Raw genomic sequence first — 16,274 nt, 5'->3', positions numbered from 1 at the left:
GCCTTGGGTGTCTGCAAATATTTTGACGTTTGCCTGAAGGTTTCTGTGAAAACAGATCCCTGGCTCTTCTCCAGCCCAGCCCTTTCCCCGGCGCTTGCTTTTCTCTCACGCATACCCCCTAACCCTGCCTGTCGAAAAACTCTGCCCTAGGAAAAGTGCTCTGGGGATTGAGTGTCTGAGACATTCCCAGCACTGAAAGGGCCGGAGGAAGCTGGGTGAAAGCCGACACTGGCTGCTGCTTCCCCTCTTTCTTCCCAACCTTTGTCCTAGAAACCTCCAGCTCAGCTCTATAAAACAACATAGATCGTTAGCAGAAATGAGCCACATGTACCCTCCTGTTTAGTGGGTTTTCACACCTAATAAATCAGTAGGTTTTGGAGAGGAAATATTAGCTAGCCTGGCATCAGCTCTCAGTAGCCTGCCTTGGCTGGACTGTTGTGTAATTGACCAGGTTTCTTGTGGGAGCTCTTGATTGGAGATCAGCCCCCTACGGGACTGATGTGTCGACGTTCAGATGGTCTCTGTGGAGCAAGTCCTCCGTTGTGATGCTGAGGTTCCTTAGGACCCTTTGCAGGAGGGACAGTTGCACTGGGATTTTCAGTGGATCCCAGAGGAGGTGGATGCGCCTGCCGCCAATTGAATATCTGTCAGTGCACGTGGGCTACCAAACTCCCATAGACACCTCTGAAAATCACCACCTTCTGCCATAGAGTGGTCAGGCCTAACCACATAGAGCCTACTGCTCACAGGATGTGGATGTTCTCAGAGCCTTTACCATATGCAGAGGCCCAGCCACAAACCCTGCCCATTTATCTGGAGCAGAAGCAGAATATAGTCAGAAGGAAACACTGAAATACTCATTTCTGGATCCGTAAACCACTGCTCCAGAGATGGGCAAAACCAGAGGGCAGTTTAATTTTGCAACACTTTGCCAGTGAATCACAAAACTCAGGCCTGGGGTGGTTTTGAGCCACATCCCGTTTTATCCAACTCTCCCACAGCTCAGGGCAGGGGCCCTTCAGCCGATCAGCTCTGCCTACCCCTGTGAGGCAGGGCAGTGCTATTATCCACATTGGATGGATGGGGAAACTGAGGCACGGAGTGGCTAAATGGTCACACCAGGGATCGAACCTAAGTCCCCAGCTGGTGCCCTAACCAGTAGGCTACTCTTCCTCTCCCACAAGCAGTGCTGATGTTCATGCTGCTAGGCATACATGCCCCGTACTCCCACATCCACTCCAAACATGACACCTTCTGCACCCCGACAAAAACACCCCCAATATACACACAGCCCATACACACAGTTACCCCCATACCCACCAACACAATCCCATCTACGCACAACCCCTGCCACACACATACAGATTCTGCTCCCAATACCACAGAAATGGAAAGGACAGAGGCAGGACCAAGTGAACCCAGACCACCCCCGGCAGATGTTTGTCATGCCTCTGCTTAAAAGCCGCCCGGTCACGGGGATTCCACAACCTGCCTATACACACATACTATACACAGCATCAGTTCCAATAAACACAACCCTGTATAGACACAGTTGCCCCTTATGCACAGCCCCATAACTCCAGTACACACACACACAGAGGAACACAGGCGTGCAACTCCAGATCGTGTTGCTTCCTGGCTGGCGCCCCATCTCTTGACCAGTCGAGCGTGTATCTGGCCTGCCACAGACAAAGGCCGTGAAATGGTTTCCACCAGGAACAGTAACCAGCTGGGGCTCGCCCGCTGGCAAACGCAAAGCCCTGGTTTGGAGGGAGCCAGCCACGCGGCTGTCTCCTGTGTCAGTGTTTAGGCCAGAGTGAGATCCGAGAGCCGGTTAGCTGTTAAGCCCCCCCAGCCGAAGTGGGAAATTAGATTGCAGGGAGTGCTTGGTCTGTGGCGCTTTCAGCCGCCATTGGAACAAATGAAGTGAAACAGAGGGGAAAGCACACAGAGAGGCAGCGTCACCCAATGGGTAGAGCACTGGGCTGGCCCTCCCAAAACACAGCCTCCTTTCCTGCCTCTGCCACTGACCTGTTGTGTGACCTTGGGCGAGTCACTTTCTACCACACCTGTTTAGATTGTAAACCATTTAGGGCAAGGACTGTCCCTCGCTTGGGGGGGGGAGTGGGGAGGAGGGTTGCAGCAGCTAGCACAAGGGGCTTTGATCTTAGCTGGAGCCTGTAGGTGCTACGGCTGTAATAATACTGTGAGTTCTGGGTTTGTTTTCCACAGCCTGAGGTCTGGTCCACGGGCTGGATCCAAGGCTTGCTGAAGTCAGTGGAAGTCTTTCCACCCACTTTGGAAGTTGAGGGTTTGACCCATGAAGGGTATCTCCGGCCCCCGCTCATTGCTCCCAACCGACCCAGGCCTAAAAGCAGGCACAGTCTGTGCCAAAGGCCCAAAATAAGGAGCACTAAACAATTATCCACTTAGGAAACTGAAAAGTGCCTCTGGATTCCTTCCGTCAGTAACTCTCTCCAGCCTCAGACCCATGTCTCTTTATTTGTGAGGGTGTGGCAAATGTAGGGAGAACACAGAAAGTATCCCATGCACTAAGGCAGTAGAAGATAGCAGGATTTTGCCAACCCCTGTAACACCCTGGGGAGGAGGTAAATAGTAGTATCCCCATTTTACAGATAAGAAAGGTATTGACATCTAACTCCCACTGAAATCAAAACAGCTGGGACCTGGGCAAGGCGACAGAACAAGTCACAGGATGAGAGCCCAGGAGCTCCTACCCCCCCAAGCACGCATGCAGGCCATTGGACCTCAATTCATCTTGCTTTTGCCATCCTTTTCGCCCCCACCTCTCTCTCACCTGCAGCTTCCCCCTAGCAAAGCACCCCAGCCCATCGTCATTTATCAAATCGAGCTGCGGGGAGCTAATCCCGAACATCTGGCAAAACTCACAGTGATTATTGTGGCACGTAGGGAATTTTTCCTCTTGACACGATCGTAAAGCCCTGAAACCCATGCAGAGCAGAAGGACAGCTCGCTCGCTAGCCATCTGTTGTTTTAGCCCAGAGGTGACTTTGTGGCCAAAACTAACTCATCTCTCCCATTAATGCCGTCCATTTCCTTTCTTAGAAGGGGTTTTATCAGCTGCCCTTCCCTCTTGGCGGGGAGAATAAAACAATGGCAAAGAAATTGGCGGAAGTTTTCCCTGATCCGTTTTAATAAAAGAACAGTCGCATCATGGCCCCTAATTCTAGGAAAAACCCCACTGAGGCCGTCCAAACATTTCGTGTCTTAGCGTGTTTGGCTTGAACAGCCTGCGTTGTCAGAGACCATACTTGCCACTTAAAGAGGCAGCGTCCCTCTGCTGAGGTGTCTGAACTGACCTTCCTTGATGTGTGTTTCTCCTCTGTAAAGTGACGATATGGATATGGCATCGAAGGGGCCCGTCTTTCTCGCGTCTCCATGTTCCCCGGATCAAACCTGCTCCATTTCCAAGTACAGACCTGTTCACCGCCAGCCCTGCGAATGCGGCCCCGGGATCTTTGAGTCAAGCTGGGGTCTGTCCAGCTGGAAAGAGTCCGCAATTAGGACTCAGTTAACAAGTCGCTTGATGACGCGCGAGCCAGGAAAGAATGCGGCTCACTCTTCTGCAGGGCAAATGGGAATAAAACAGAGTACAAGCTTAGCACTGAGGGCCTGATTTAGTTGGGGATTGGTCCTGCTTTGAGCAGGGGTTGGACTAGGTGACCTCCTGAGGTCCCTTCCAACCCTGATAGTCTATGATTCTCTGATTCTGCTACCCTTACTCACTTAGAGTAGTCCCTTAGGGCCTGATCCAAAGTCTGGGAACCTATCAATGGGCTTTGGATCGGGCCCTTACTGCCCCTTGCAATCAATGGGATGACTAGCTGGTAAAGTCTGCTCAGCTTGAGTCAGCAGGTCAGACCCTGAACGCTCCTGAGGAGCAGATCTGCTGAGTAAGAAGAGGGTCGCTGTTTCTTTTTCTTTTTTTTACAGTCACTTTTCTGAGCAGAAACACACTTTAACAGGGGGAGGTAAATCTACAAGAAGAACAAAGACAGCAAGAGCCAATCACAACGTGGAAAGACAGCATGGATCCCTGGCAGATGGAGCTGGTCCCCTGGGGAGGTATCTACCAGGAAGCAATGTGCCACACCGGGCTTTGTGCCTCTCTGTGCCATCGGGGCGGATATGGGTCTGACTCTTCAGCAGAGCTGGACGGGCAATGGACTTTCAGTCCCCCAGGAAAGCCGGACATTTTGAAATTTGTTTTTCTTTTGAGTTGGGACGAAAAATCGAAATGTCCGAATTCTTCACAGAGTGGACTGTCAGTTTCAGAAACATCAAGCCGTTGCATTGTGAGAACTCTGAAACAGTATACGATCATATCCAACGTAACACACACCATAGCTGCTGAAGTTCATATGATACTCTCATATAAAAGTAAAAAAAATAAGACAAAATGACCACGTCCAAATGAACCGGTTTTTCCTGACAGCAGCGAAATGTTTTGACATTATCAAATCAATTCAGCTCGATGGATTCCCTCCCGGGGTGGACGGGAGACAGTCCCAACCCCAGGTCCCCGGCACTGTCTGCCAAGGAAGAGCCTTTTTAGACTGCTGGGGACTTCAGACGTCGTGGTTCGGGATGTGTCATGGGCTCTGAAGCCCGCCCCCTTCCTAGACCTCACAGCCCGAGCTCCCACCCAAATGGCAACTTCAACGCACAGTCTCTGCAGCCATTCTTAGCACAGTAGCACGGGCCTGGGTCTGTTGCGTCAGGTTTGGAGGCTCGCTCCCGCTTGCTGTGAAGACATTCCCTGGAAGACCAGACCATCCACCGTCTCCGTGGCCATGGCATCACCACCCCTCCCCTGCAGCCAGCGCCCCCGTGGCCCAGGCTCACGTGCCGGTCGGACGAGCCAGCTCTCGAGGCTGTGCTTTCTGCGCGTGGGACTCCCGCCCCTCCAGCTCTCGGAGAAGCTGGGGCTCAGGGCGAGATGGCTCCTTCTCAGTCTCTCCTGTGGGGGCCAAGGGGCATCGCAAACAGAATGACAAACACGGAGGCCTTGCCAGGCAGGTTAGAGCCCCGTGCGAGCCGGTTCCTCCGAGCTGAAGGCTGGGCCGAGAGAGAGACGACACTTAAGTTTTTCCAAACGCCCTAACTAAAGCCCAGCAGTCTCCTCTCTGAGAGGACTCCTGCTGGGTGACTACAGCGTGAACAGACCCTCCTGCCCCGCGCCGGACAAAGAGCTTGGCCTGAGCTCGGTGTCTGGCGCTCCACGCTGGGCAGCCAGCAAGGTCCGCGAGGGCTTTTCCTTCTTGCCAGCACGTGTGGTCGTCTCCGGGGTCTTCGTGTCAGGAAATGTCTATTCTTCGGTGCCAAGAGACCGAAGCTAATGCCTCTAGCAGGATCGGGCTGGTGTAGTCACTGGGTCCAGCCACCAGACGGAGACAGGCACACATGTGCCAGGCCAGCATGGTACATGTGCGCAGGGAAGAATGGTCTATTTATTCCCCTACCTATTTGCCGGTCACTTATTTCACGCTCCCGAGGCTATGCCCACTGCACCTGCTGGCACCTATTAGTCTCGTAATTTGACGAGATGGGTCCCAGCAGCAAAGTCGAGGCCCATGTCTGAATGTCCCCAGCGTTCGTCGGGATGTGGGCGTCGGAGGCCTGTCACAGAGAAGCAAATGAGTGCAAGTGACGCTCGCTCTCTTGCGCTTAACCAGGCTGGGCGCCAGTGTGGTTTTGATCTCTCTGCTCTGTAATCAGATCCCGCGACACGGTATGTGGCTCATTGCCAGGCTGCCTCTGATACCGTCCAGCCCTGTTCCCAGGGATGGGGGGCCAAGAGGCCCTGACACATACAAGCTCAAAGGAACATTTGGGCGTGGGACCCCGCATCCCACCGTTCCATTCCACTCAAGAAAGAGATCTTGGACTCATTGTGGACAGTTCTCTGAAAACATCCACTCAATGTGCAGCGGCAGTCAAAAAAGCCAACAGAATGTTGGGCATTATTAAAAAAGTGACAGATAAGACAACAGAAAATATCGTATTGCCTCTGTATAAATCCATGTTACACCCACATCTTGAATACTGCATGCAGATGTGGTCTCCCCATCTCAAAAAAAGAGATATTGGAATTGGAAAAGGTTCAGAAAAGGGCAACAAAAATGATTAGGGGTATGGTACAGCTTCCGTCTGAGGAGAGATTAGTAAGACTGGGACTTTTCAGATTGGAAAAGAGACAACTAAGGGGTGATATGATGGAGGTCTATAAAATCGTGACTGGTGTGGAGAAAGTGAATAAGGAAGTGTTGTTTACTACTTCTCATAACACAAGAACTAGGGGCCACCAAATGAAATTAGTAGGCAGCAGGTTTAAAACAAACAAAAGGAAGTATTTTTTCACACAATGCACAGTCAACCCAAGGAACTATTTGCCAGAGGATGTTGTGAAGGCTAAGACGATAACAGGGTTCCAAAAAGAACTAGATAAGTTCATGGAGCATAGGGCCATCAATGGCTATTAGCCGGGATGGGCAGGGATGGTGTCTCTAGCCTCTGTTTTCCAGAAGCTCAGAATCAACAACAGGGGATGGATCATTTGATGATTTCCTGTTCTGTTCATTCCCTCTGGGGCAACTGGCATTGGGCCACAATTGGAAGACAAGATACTGGACTAGATGGACCTTTGGTCTGACCTAGTATGGCCATTCTTATAATCTCGTTACCAACCAAGGCAGGAGTGTTTAACCCTGACAAGGGAGAGTCTAGCCTCTCTGGGACTCTCTCTGTTCCCAAAGATGCTGGGGCTCTGAGGAATTCATCCTTCTCATTTTAATGAGAGATGGGCCATAGGCACAATGCCAGATCTGAACACCTCTGAATTCTGTGGGGAATCAGATCATAGTCAGGTCATCTGTTCAGTCCTGGTCAACATAAAAACCCTGGATCTGAGTCCCTTATAGCAGAGCTTTGTGTCTTGGCCTCATCAGTAGGTTTACTCTCAGAGTTAGAGAAATTTGAGTTTAAGCACAGTTCCAGTATGGTTTGCATCTTAGAGTTTCACACAGCTCGTAATTGGACTGTGGAACTCACTGCCACTGGATTTGTTGTTGAGGCCCAGAGTTGAATGTTGAGCAAGACACAAACAGAAACTGGACATTTAATAGGTTATAAGACTATTCCGAGCTATCCTAGTTAATGCTAGCAAAATTTTGGAAGGGATATAAAACCTCATGCTTCAGAGTTTATGCCAATATCTATTAGGGATCAGGATGAGATCTTCACAGGGGAAAGGTTATTCCACATTTGCCTTCTGCAGGATTTCTTGCTCTTTTTTCAGAAGCTTCTGGTGCCATCACTGTCAGAGACAGGACATTGAACTAGACGGACCCCGGTCTGATCCAAAGGTTTCACTTTTGCCCTTCAAAATAAAATAAGAACATAAAAAGAGCCAGACTGGGTCAGATCAAAGGTCCATCTAGCCCAGTGTCCTGTCTTCCAACAGTGGCCAGTTCCAGGTACTTCAGAGGGAATGAACACAACAGAGCAATTTATTGAGTGATCCATCTCCTGTTGTCCAGTCCCAGTTCTGGCAGTCAGAGGCTTAGGGACATCCAGAGCATGGGGTTGCATCCCTGACCATCTTGGTTAATAGCATTAAAGGGGGTCTCCCTACCTGTTCTTTACATTACAAATTCAAACCCTGACAGACTCTGTGGATAACTAGAGATCTGGGAGGCTAGTGTGGAAGTGAAAGCTGATTAATTCAGAGGGGAAGTGATTTTTATTCAGACCATTAACAACTCTTTGCTTTTTGCTTGATTTTGTTTAACACATATGTAGCTCAAACACTATGGAGAAAAGCTCTCTTTGTTAAAGACACAGCAGCCCTACCCTTTTAACTAAAGGCCTAGCTAGCTCCAATTGCACATAGAATCATAGGACTGGAAGGGACCACGAGAGGTCATCTAGTCCAGTCCCCTGCACTCAACGCAGGGCTAAGTATTATCTAGACCATCCCTGTGGCTGTCAGCTAGCCCTCCAACACACACATTCTGGACATTCCTGTTCTTCTTAATTTAAAGAGGAAGCAGGAAAAAGCTTTTGAAAAGGCAATCCAGGCTCTCTTAGTACATCAGAAAGAAGCAAACCTGCCAATTCTCCCCTCTGTGGTGATCTCTCAGAGGTGGCTGCCTATCAGTGGTGGGTGACACGATCTTTGCAGGCCAGTGCTTTGTGATGCTGCTGCAGGCAAGCTGCTGGGTTTGGAGGTTTAAGCATTATCCCAGAATAAGACCAGGCTGTTACTGGAGGCAGCCTGGCATTGCAGCTAATGTTGCTGTCCCAATGTTTCCTCAGGTATCGGTCGGATCTGGATGGACGACGTTGCCTGCAAAGGCACAGAGGACAGTCTGTTTCAGTGCAGCTTCTCCAGCTGGGGGAAGAGCAACTGCGGCCACGCCGAGGACGCTGGATTGAAGTGCCTCACCCAGTGACCTCAAGGACAAGCCGCCAGCGAGAAGCCAGATTATCCCACTGGGAGGGGGCTGTGCCGAGAGAGAGGGACACACTGAGAAATGCTGCAGCAACCACCCCGTATATCCTTAGCCCAGCCACCTGCTCCAGGGTGACTGAGCGTCTGCCTTTTGCCTCCGGGCTCACTGCAGAGTCTGTTGTCTTCTGATCTGCTGTGACTCCTCTCCCGTGTGCCCCACTCTCCTGGGTAATATTAGCAATTCCTGTAGCCTTCCCGCTCCTTGCCTTGTCCGTCTCTTGCTCTCGCTTCTAGACCAAAGTTAAGGCTGCAGACCCATTATCCCTAGCCACCCCTTCTCCTTTCTCCAGCCCTGTAATATACATGGGTATTTTAATAGCAGCTGAGATGCATCATCTTGCCGCGGGCTAGTAGGACTGGACTGTGAGACCAGTGCAGACTCCAAGGTATATACGACGAGGAGCGATTGCACTTAGGCTGGCCGGAGACAGACGTAGTCTACTGTTTAGCTTTAGCAAGCCAGCGAACCAGCCCCAGCCTATGCGTCCTCAAACATTTTATTTGAGAAATAAATGTCTTTTTTTATTCTTCTCGAGTTCCCCACATTGCACCCCGTCGAAAGCAGAAGGCAGATGACTGGGGCCCGCGGGGAGTCGCCAGGCGCCAGTCACAAAAGTCTACGCAAGCGAAGCCGTTGCTGAGAGAGATTCCTTACTCGTTACACCTGATGGGTGCAGAGGGTGCATCAGTTTATTTCAGCCCAGTTATATCTGACCTTGCTCTCTTTTTTTTATAGCTAGTCGTGGCCACATACATAGAGAAACCAGAGTTGCTTCGGCTAAAGGTGTAACTCCATGAGCTGGTTAAGTAGCAAGCTGTGATAAACGTGGTGACCAGCCACTCGGGGGAGACACACTCTCACACGCTGAGCCGCTGTATTAGCTGCCTAGCGTTACGTGCCACGGTACGGCCATTCGCCGGCTTGCCACGCAGCTGCCACGCGGCTCTCATCCTTGCCGTGTGATCCTGTGCCCGCCCAAAGGAGGGCAGTCCCACAGCATGGCTGGTCAGTGGCCAGGCAGCCTGGAAACGACCTCATGGACCATTCCATAGTCGCTGTGCTGAAAGGAGCTGGCAGCCCAGTAAAAGAACCATGTAGAAAGACACCAAGCCCTTTGTACCGCTCACCTTATTAAAGCCTGGACCGTCTCTTCTCAGGTCAGCCTTAGCCAAGGTCTCTGCTCCAGCTGAGCGCAGTGTGGTCTCGGCTGATCTCTAGCCTGCATGGGAACATCCGCTAACCCCAGGGTTATACGTTTGTCTTTATGGCCATGGGCTCTCTGCTGGGACTGCCACAAGGTGCCTGATTCACCTTCATGTCGCGCCTGTGTTTTTGAAATCAGGGCCGTGACTCTGATGAGCAATCGGAGTGAGGCGGGCCCACAGCTAAGTCGTGCCCACTGGGAAGGTGGTCTTTGTGGAATGGACACCAGTTCAGTGTGGGAACTGGAGAGACACCACCCACACTCCTTTCCTGTAGGCCGCCAACAACTGCCAACAATTTCTGGCGATAGCTAGCAGAGGACAGATTCAAACCAGCGACCTACAGGTGAAAGGGCTCACGATAAGCTTGTGAGATTGCATCTCTATTCCCAGCTGAAGGTGAGTAAACACATTGCTTCTTTGCAGTCCCCACTCTCCATCCTCCAAAAAGGGCCTAGCATGCACACAAGAATAAGGACATCACTGACCCTTTGGGGGACGGCATGGGTCCTGTCTTTACCAGAGCAGTGAGCTGGGATCCGATGGTAAGAGCAAGTTGACGTACCACATGTGATTAATGTTCTGTAATGTTCTGCAGCGGGCGGGGCATCCGGAATCATCCTGTCTTCTTCCGTGTAATTCAATGGCTCTTGTCAGTAGAAGCTACTGATTTTGACCCCGTATCCTTAGGTTCCGTCATGATGAGGCTACATATACCACTGGGTGCTCATGCAACATAGCCACCCACCTCTCAGTAACATTCAGAGCCCTTACCCGTGCACACAGACACATACCACAACACCACACGGCCCCCTCCCCCGTTTCACCACTGGGGGATGGTTTGTGGGGACCTCTCACGTTAGTTCTGTGAAGCTGCTTCAGACATCAAAATGTTCCCTAAGAACCGTGCACTATGGAACCAGACATTAATTCACTGGGGGCCTGAGCCAAAGCCCACTGAAATCAGTGGAAGACCCTCATTGACTCCAGTAGGCTTTTGGGTCAGGCCTCCAATCTGCCTAGTAATCTAGAGAAATAAAACACGTGGGGCTATTGAGGGACGTAAGACGTGGATCCTAAATACAATGATCATAGAGATAGAGAGTTTCAGGCCAGACGGACCCACCCGATCATCTAGACTGACCTGTCGATCTCGCCAGCAGCGCCAAGCCCAGTGGTGACTGGTTCATTATAAAGGTGAGGATTGGACTAACCTTGGAAAGAGGCGAGAAATGAGACACATTCTCGGGTTCTCTGAGTGAAATCTTGCTCCCTCTGAAGTCGAGAGGAGTTTTGCCATTGAGTACAATGGAGTCCAGATTTCACCCCAGGATTCTTAATTGAACACTGAAACTGAGCCCTACAGAAGAAAAGCGGGAGAGGAATTAGCCCATGCTCCGTGCTACACTAGGTCCCATGTTCAGCCTAGTGTGGGGAGATTAAAGTCCCACTTCAGCATCAGTCACCCAGTGGTTTTGCCCTGGCAAACATTTCCGTGTAGCAAAGAAGTGATTGTACCTCCCAGCATTTGTGCTGGCACTAGTTAAATACAGTAGTTCTGTGTCTTGGCTTTCACACCAAACCCCGTGGGCCTGTTTTAGCTGATGTACCTTGGTGTCACTCCATGGCGGTCACCGGTTCACATAGATGCTAAAGCCAGACAGGCTCATTCTGACAAGCTAGTTCAGCGGTTTTTAACCTTGGTCCATGGACCCCTGGGGGTTCGCAGACTAGGTCTGTGATTTCCAAAGGGGTCCGCGCCACCATTCAAAATGAAGAAAGGTTGAAAACCATTGAAGTACTAGACTGACCTTTCTGTTTAACCTGGTCAGTTTCCCAGAGGGCGTGATGGGGTCTCCATCACGGACAATGTTTAAATCAAGACTGGATGTTTTTCTAAAATCTCTGCTCTAGGAATTATCGTGGGGCAGGTCACTGGCCTGTGCTATACAGAAGGTCAGACTAGACTCTCACGCTGACCCCTTCTGGCCTTGGAGCCTATGGCTCCATGACCTTCTGCAAAACACAGGTCACACAATTCCACCCAGTAGTTCTTGCCCTTGTCTCAGCCGTCATGGAGGAGGTAGGACAGAGCTGTTAGAAGGAGACCTCCTGTCTTGATTTATGGTATTTTACACCCTCTGAGGATCTCACTCTACGGTGTTCGCCTCTTTCACAAGGGTGATGAACACTTTTGCTGTAAAGATTGAATGAGCGCTCAGCTGTCTTCAGACATTCAAGGGGCCAATTAAATATCTATATGTCGCTGGGGTATCTATAGACATAGATCCGACCACAGACAAGACTCCGCAGAGCCAGGGCTTGGCGCTCCATCACAACTGAAATTATTGTACACATTAAACTCATCTCAGTGGCAAAGACACTCTGGGGGCCATCGATGCTGGTCCTGATTCTGTGGCTGCACTAGTGGACTCCTCGGTGCTGAAGGAGCAGCAGTGCCGAGGGCTTTTTCCAGCACCAAATTCCAGCCAAAGAAATATCTAATCAGGTGCCATCTTCTCTGCTCTTGATGTGTCAGGGTGCAATTCACCCTTATGCTGAGTGTTTGCAGACAGCCTACACACCATTGACTGCTTGCTGGGTCCTGAGTGATGCCTGGAGAATGTGCCGACCTGCTGGACTGGGGTGAATTTCATCCCCGGTAAATCCAGAGCTGGTACCGGGTGTTGGCCTATTGAATCCCTGTAAGGCATGGAGAGGGCGGGGAGTTCTACCCAACACAGTAAATAAGGAAGGGCAGGCTGCAGAACAAGGATCAGCCAGCTACAGGCAGACAAAGACAGCAAAAAACAGGGATGGGCGAATAGGTTGTAGGGTAAAACGAGGGGCCAGAGAGCAGAGAACCCACTGCTCTGAGAAGGAATCCAGAACTCTGCATACATCAGGCAGGGAGGGAGGCGCAGCCCTGGGGACTGAAGTTCTCTCTTTGTCCCCAGGAGATCACAGAATCATAGAATATCAGGGTTGGAAGGGACCTCAGGAGGCCATCTTGTCCAACCCCCTGCTCAAAGCAGGGCCAACCCCAACTAAATCATCCCAGCCAGGGCTTTGTCAAGCCGGGCCTTAAAAACCTCTAAGGATGGAGATCCCACCACCTCCCTAGGGAACCCATTCCAGTGCTTCACCACCCTCCTAGTGAAATAGTGTTTCCTAATATCCAACCTAGACCTCCCACACTGCAACTTGAGACCATTGCTCCTCGTTCTGTCATCTGCCACCACTGAGAACAGCCGAGCTCCATCCCCTTTGGAACCCCCCTCTTTGGTAGCTGGGATGGTGGGACCCTTTTCGCCATCCTGCTCTGCCAGCAGGCCTCGGTCCTGTTCTTATTTACACTGTAAGGCGATGGGCCAGGGACGGTGCCTGCATCTTTGTCTGCAACATGCCTCCTACATTTGGGATAAGTCTCTAATGAGAAGCGACGAGAAGCCCTGCCAGGACTGGGCTTTTCGCCATCTCGAGGAAGTTCTCACCTGCTCGGTGTCGTTCCCTGCCCATGCTGAGGCCGATCAGGGCTTGTGCCAAGCCCCCGTTTACTTCTCGTTAATGGTGAGGCAGCCTGGGGAGCATTTGTGCAGCATTTTTAAATGGGGATCACCATGAAGAGCTGCACCACGCGTCAGGCAAGGGGCCTGCTAAGTGGTTTCCCTGACTCTGAGGGCACGTCCTCACTGCACAGTTAGCCCGGCCCCTGGTGATCAGCACCTGGCTTAGCCCAGCCTGGGTGTTAGCAGCCACACTGCAAGCCCTACCCGAGGTAGTGTCCTCCCTGGCGTGCACTCCCCGGTATGTGTCACTAGGACTTTGGGAAGGGTGCGTCCTGGAGCTCTTTCTGGAGCTGAGCCGCTCTACGATTATTCCCAGTGATTGATGGGAGAACTTGTCCGTCCTTCAGGGCACACGGGGGGAATTGTGGGAAGACATCAGAGCACTCGCAGCACCGGAGAGGCTGAGCCTGTCTCCTCACCGGAAAGCAGGCAGGCTCCCAGCGGACGGGAAAGCAGCACCAGGCTCCAACCCACCCGCCCCCTGCCGGGCCAGCAAACCCAGGGTGGAAGCACCAGTGAACCTGTGTGAGAGGCTTTTGTGTGCTGATGGGAGCAGGGTTGGGGCAACACCCAAGTAATAGCTACAGTGAAGACGGACCCAGACAGTGTAATGCCCCCGGTTAGCGATTGTTTCCTGGGCTGATCGATTCCTTCTTTTGGCCCTGGGACAAAACATTTCCTCTGTTTGTTTCAGGGTAAGGCATATAACCGCTGACATAGCTCTGAAGCACTGATGTTACTTCCCCCAAAGGCTCCCGTGGGTGGGTTGTTTTACTTTTCGCTTTGCTTTTCATTCAGCAATTCAGAGGGTTTCAGACCAGGTGGGCCCATGAGATCATCTAACCTGGCCGCCTATAGATCACAGGCCAGCAAATTTCAGGCGGCGACTCCTGCGTTGAGCCCAATAACTTGTGTTTGACTAAAGCATCTCCCGGAGAGGCAGCCAGTCTGGCTCGGAAGAGATGGTGGATCCATCGCTTCCCTGGGCCGGTCGTTCCAATGGCTGATCACCCTCACTGCCAAACATTTGTGCCTTGTTTCTAACGCGAATGTGCCTGGCTTCACTTCCGGCTGGTAGGTCTTGGCCTGCCCTTTGCCAAGAGCCTCGAGGCTTGCCTACGCTTGGCCTGCTACCATTCCCGCTGGAGTGCTTCAGCGGAGACACTGTGTTCGCTAACAGGAGGGGTTCTCCGGTCAGTGTTGTTAATCGTGCAAGGTGGGAGCTAGACCGATGGAAGAATATAGCGTGGTCTATACTGGGGATCGGTTCGACGTAGCTCCATCTCTTGTGGGGTGCAGATTTTTCACACCCCTGCGAGCCGTAGTACGCCCAGGTCAGTTCCCAGTATAAACCAGCCCCCGAAAGCCCTCTAATACCTGGTATTTTTTCCTGGTGAAGAGTCTTAAACACTGTAATTAGGTCACACTGCGCTCAGGGCACAATATGCTAAGGGGCAGGGCAGGGCATTCCCCACCCCCAAATTTTAGGCATCCACAGATTTGTCCCAGCTGCCCCTCCATCATGCTATAGGGTGGCTGGGCCAAATCTGCTGCCCTAGGCGTCTGGGGGTTGGGGGGCAGCAGACTGTTTTGAGCGGCCTCTGACGCCACCCTCCTCTCCCTGCCGGCCGGACAGGAAGCAACAGCCTGGACCGCAGCTGAGCTCCAAGCCCTGTCCCGTGCCGGCCATCAGTGATTATGGCACAACTTTGCCCTTCCCCCAAATTTTTCTGAAATGACATCCCCGCGCTCAGCCTGTTTGGCGATCAGCGACACATGTCGCGCTCCTTCCGCCTTGCCCTGGCAGGCGGTTTCTTCAGCTTGCAAATCATTTCTGGGGCTCCCCCCTGCACCCTCCCCCGATTCAAACTGTCTGAGCAACAGGCCGTGACCCAGCAGGCCCCTGGGGCCGCAGCTTGGGGAGGCTGCTCTGGGGACATGGTGGTTAAACGCTGAGCATGACTCTTCACGCTGAATGGCAGCAAGTGCCTCAAGCCCACTCCAGGGCTCTGTGCCGTTCCTGGCTAAGGGTGCCAACCCTCCAGGAGTCTCCAGGAATTAAAAATTAATCTTTAATTAAAGAGTCTGTCATGTGCTGACAGCTCCAGGAATATCTCCAACCAGAACTGGCAACCCTATTGGCAACCCTGTGATGTGATTGGAATAACAGAGTCTTGGTGGGATAACTCACATGACTGGAGTACTGTCATGGATGGATATAAACTGTTCAGGAAGGACAGGCAGGGCAGAAAAGGTGGGGGAGTTGCACTGTAGGTAAGGGAGCAGTATGACTGCTCAGAGCTCCGGTACGAAACTGCAGAAAAACCTGAGAGTCTCTGGATTAAGTTTAGAAGTGTGAGCAACAAGAGTGATGTCATGGTGGGAGTCTGCTATAGACCACCGGACCAGGGGGATGAGGTGGACAAGACTTTCGTCCGGCAACTCACAGAAGCTACTAGATCGCAGGCCCTGGTTCTCATGGGAGACTTCAATCACCCTGATATCTGCTGGGAGAGCAATACAGCAGTGCACAGACAATCCAGGAAGTTTTTGGAAAATGTAGGGGACAATTTCCTGGTGCAAGTGCTGGAGGAACCAATGAGGGGCAGAGCTCTTCTTGACCCGCTGCTCACAAACTGGGAAGAATTAGTAGGGGAAGCAAAAGTGGATGGGAACCTGGGAGGCAGTGACCATGAAATGGTCGAGTTCCGGATCCTGACACAGGGAGGAAAGGAGAGCAGCAGAATACGGACCCTGGACTTCAGAAAAGCAGACCTTGACTCCCTCAGGGAACTGATGGGCAAGATCCCCTGGGAGAATAACATGAGGGGGAAAGGAGTCCAGGAGAGCTGGCTGTATTTTAAAGAATCCTTATTGAGGTTACAGGGACAAATCATCCCGATGTGTAGAAAGAATAGTAAATATGGCAGGCGACCAGCTTGGCTTAA

The 16,274-nt window shown here is 51.7% G+C and overlaps 1 protein-coding gene across 1 annotated transcript in view; it reads left to right on the top strand.

Annotated features, from left to right (window-relative positions):
* SCARA5 (scavenger receptor class A member 5) overlaps window positions 1-8,495 on the top strand; it is a 136,300-nt gene extending 127,805 nt beyond the window's left edge. Inside the window, exon 9 of the mRNA XM_077811450.1 lies at window positions 8,359-8,495. Coding sequence (XP_077667576.1) covers window positions 8,359-8,495 — 137 coding nt within the window. The remainder of the gene's footprint in view (window positions 1-8,358) is intronic.
* Window positions 8,496-16,274: the final 7,779 nt, after the last annotated feature.

This window comes from Eretmochelys imbricata, chromosome 3 (assembly GCF_965152235.1).
Source record: "Eretmochelys imbricata isolate rEreImb1 chromosome 3, rEreImb1.hap1, whole genome shotgun sequence".
Lineage (NCBI taxonomy): Eukaryota > Metazoa > Chordata > Testudines > Cheloniidae > Eretmochelys > Eretmochelys imbricata.
Note: the sequence above shows the minus strand (reverse complement) of the source record. Positions and strands in the feature narration are given on the sequence as shown.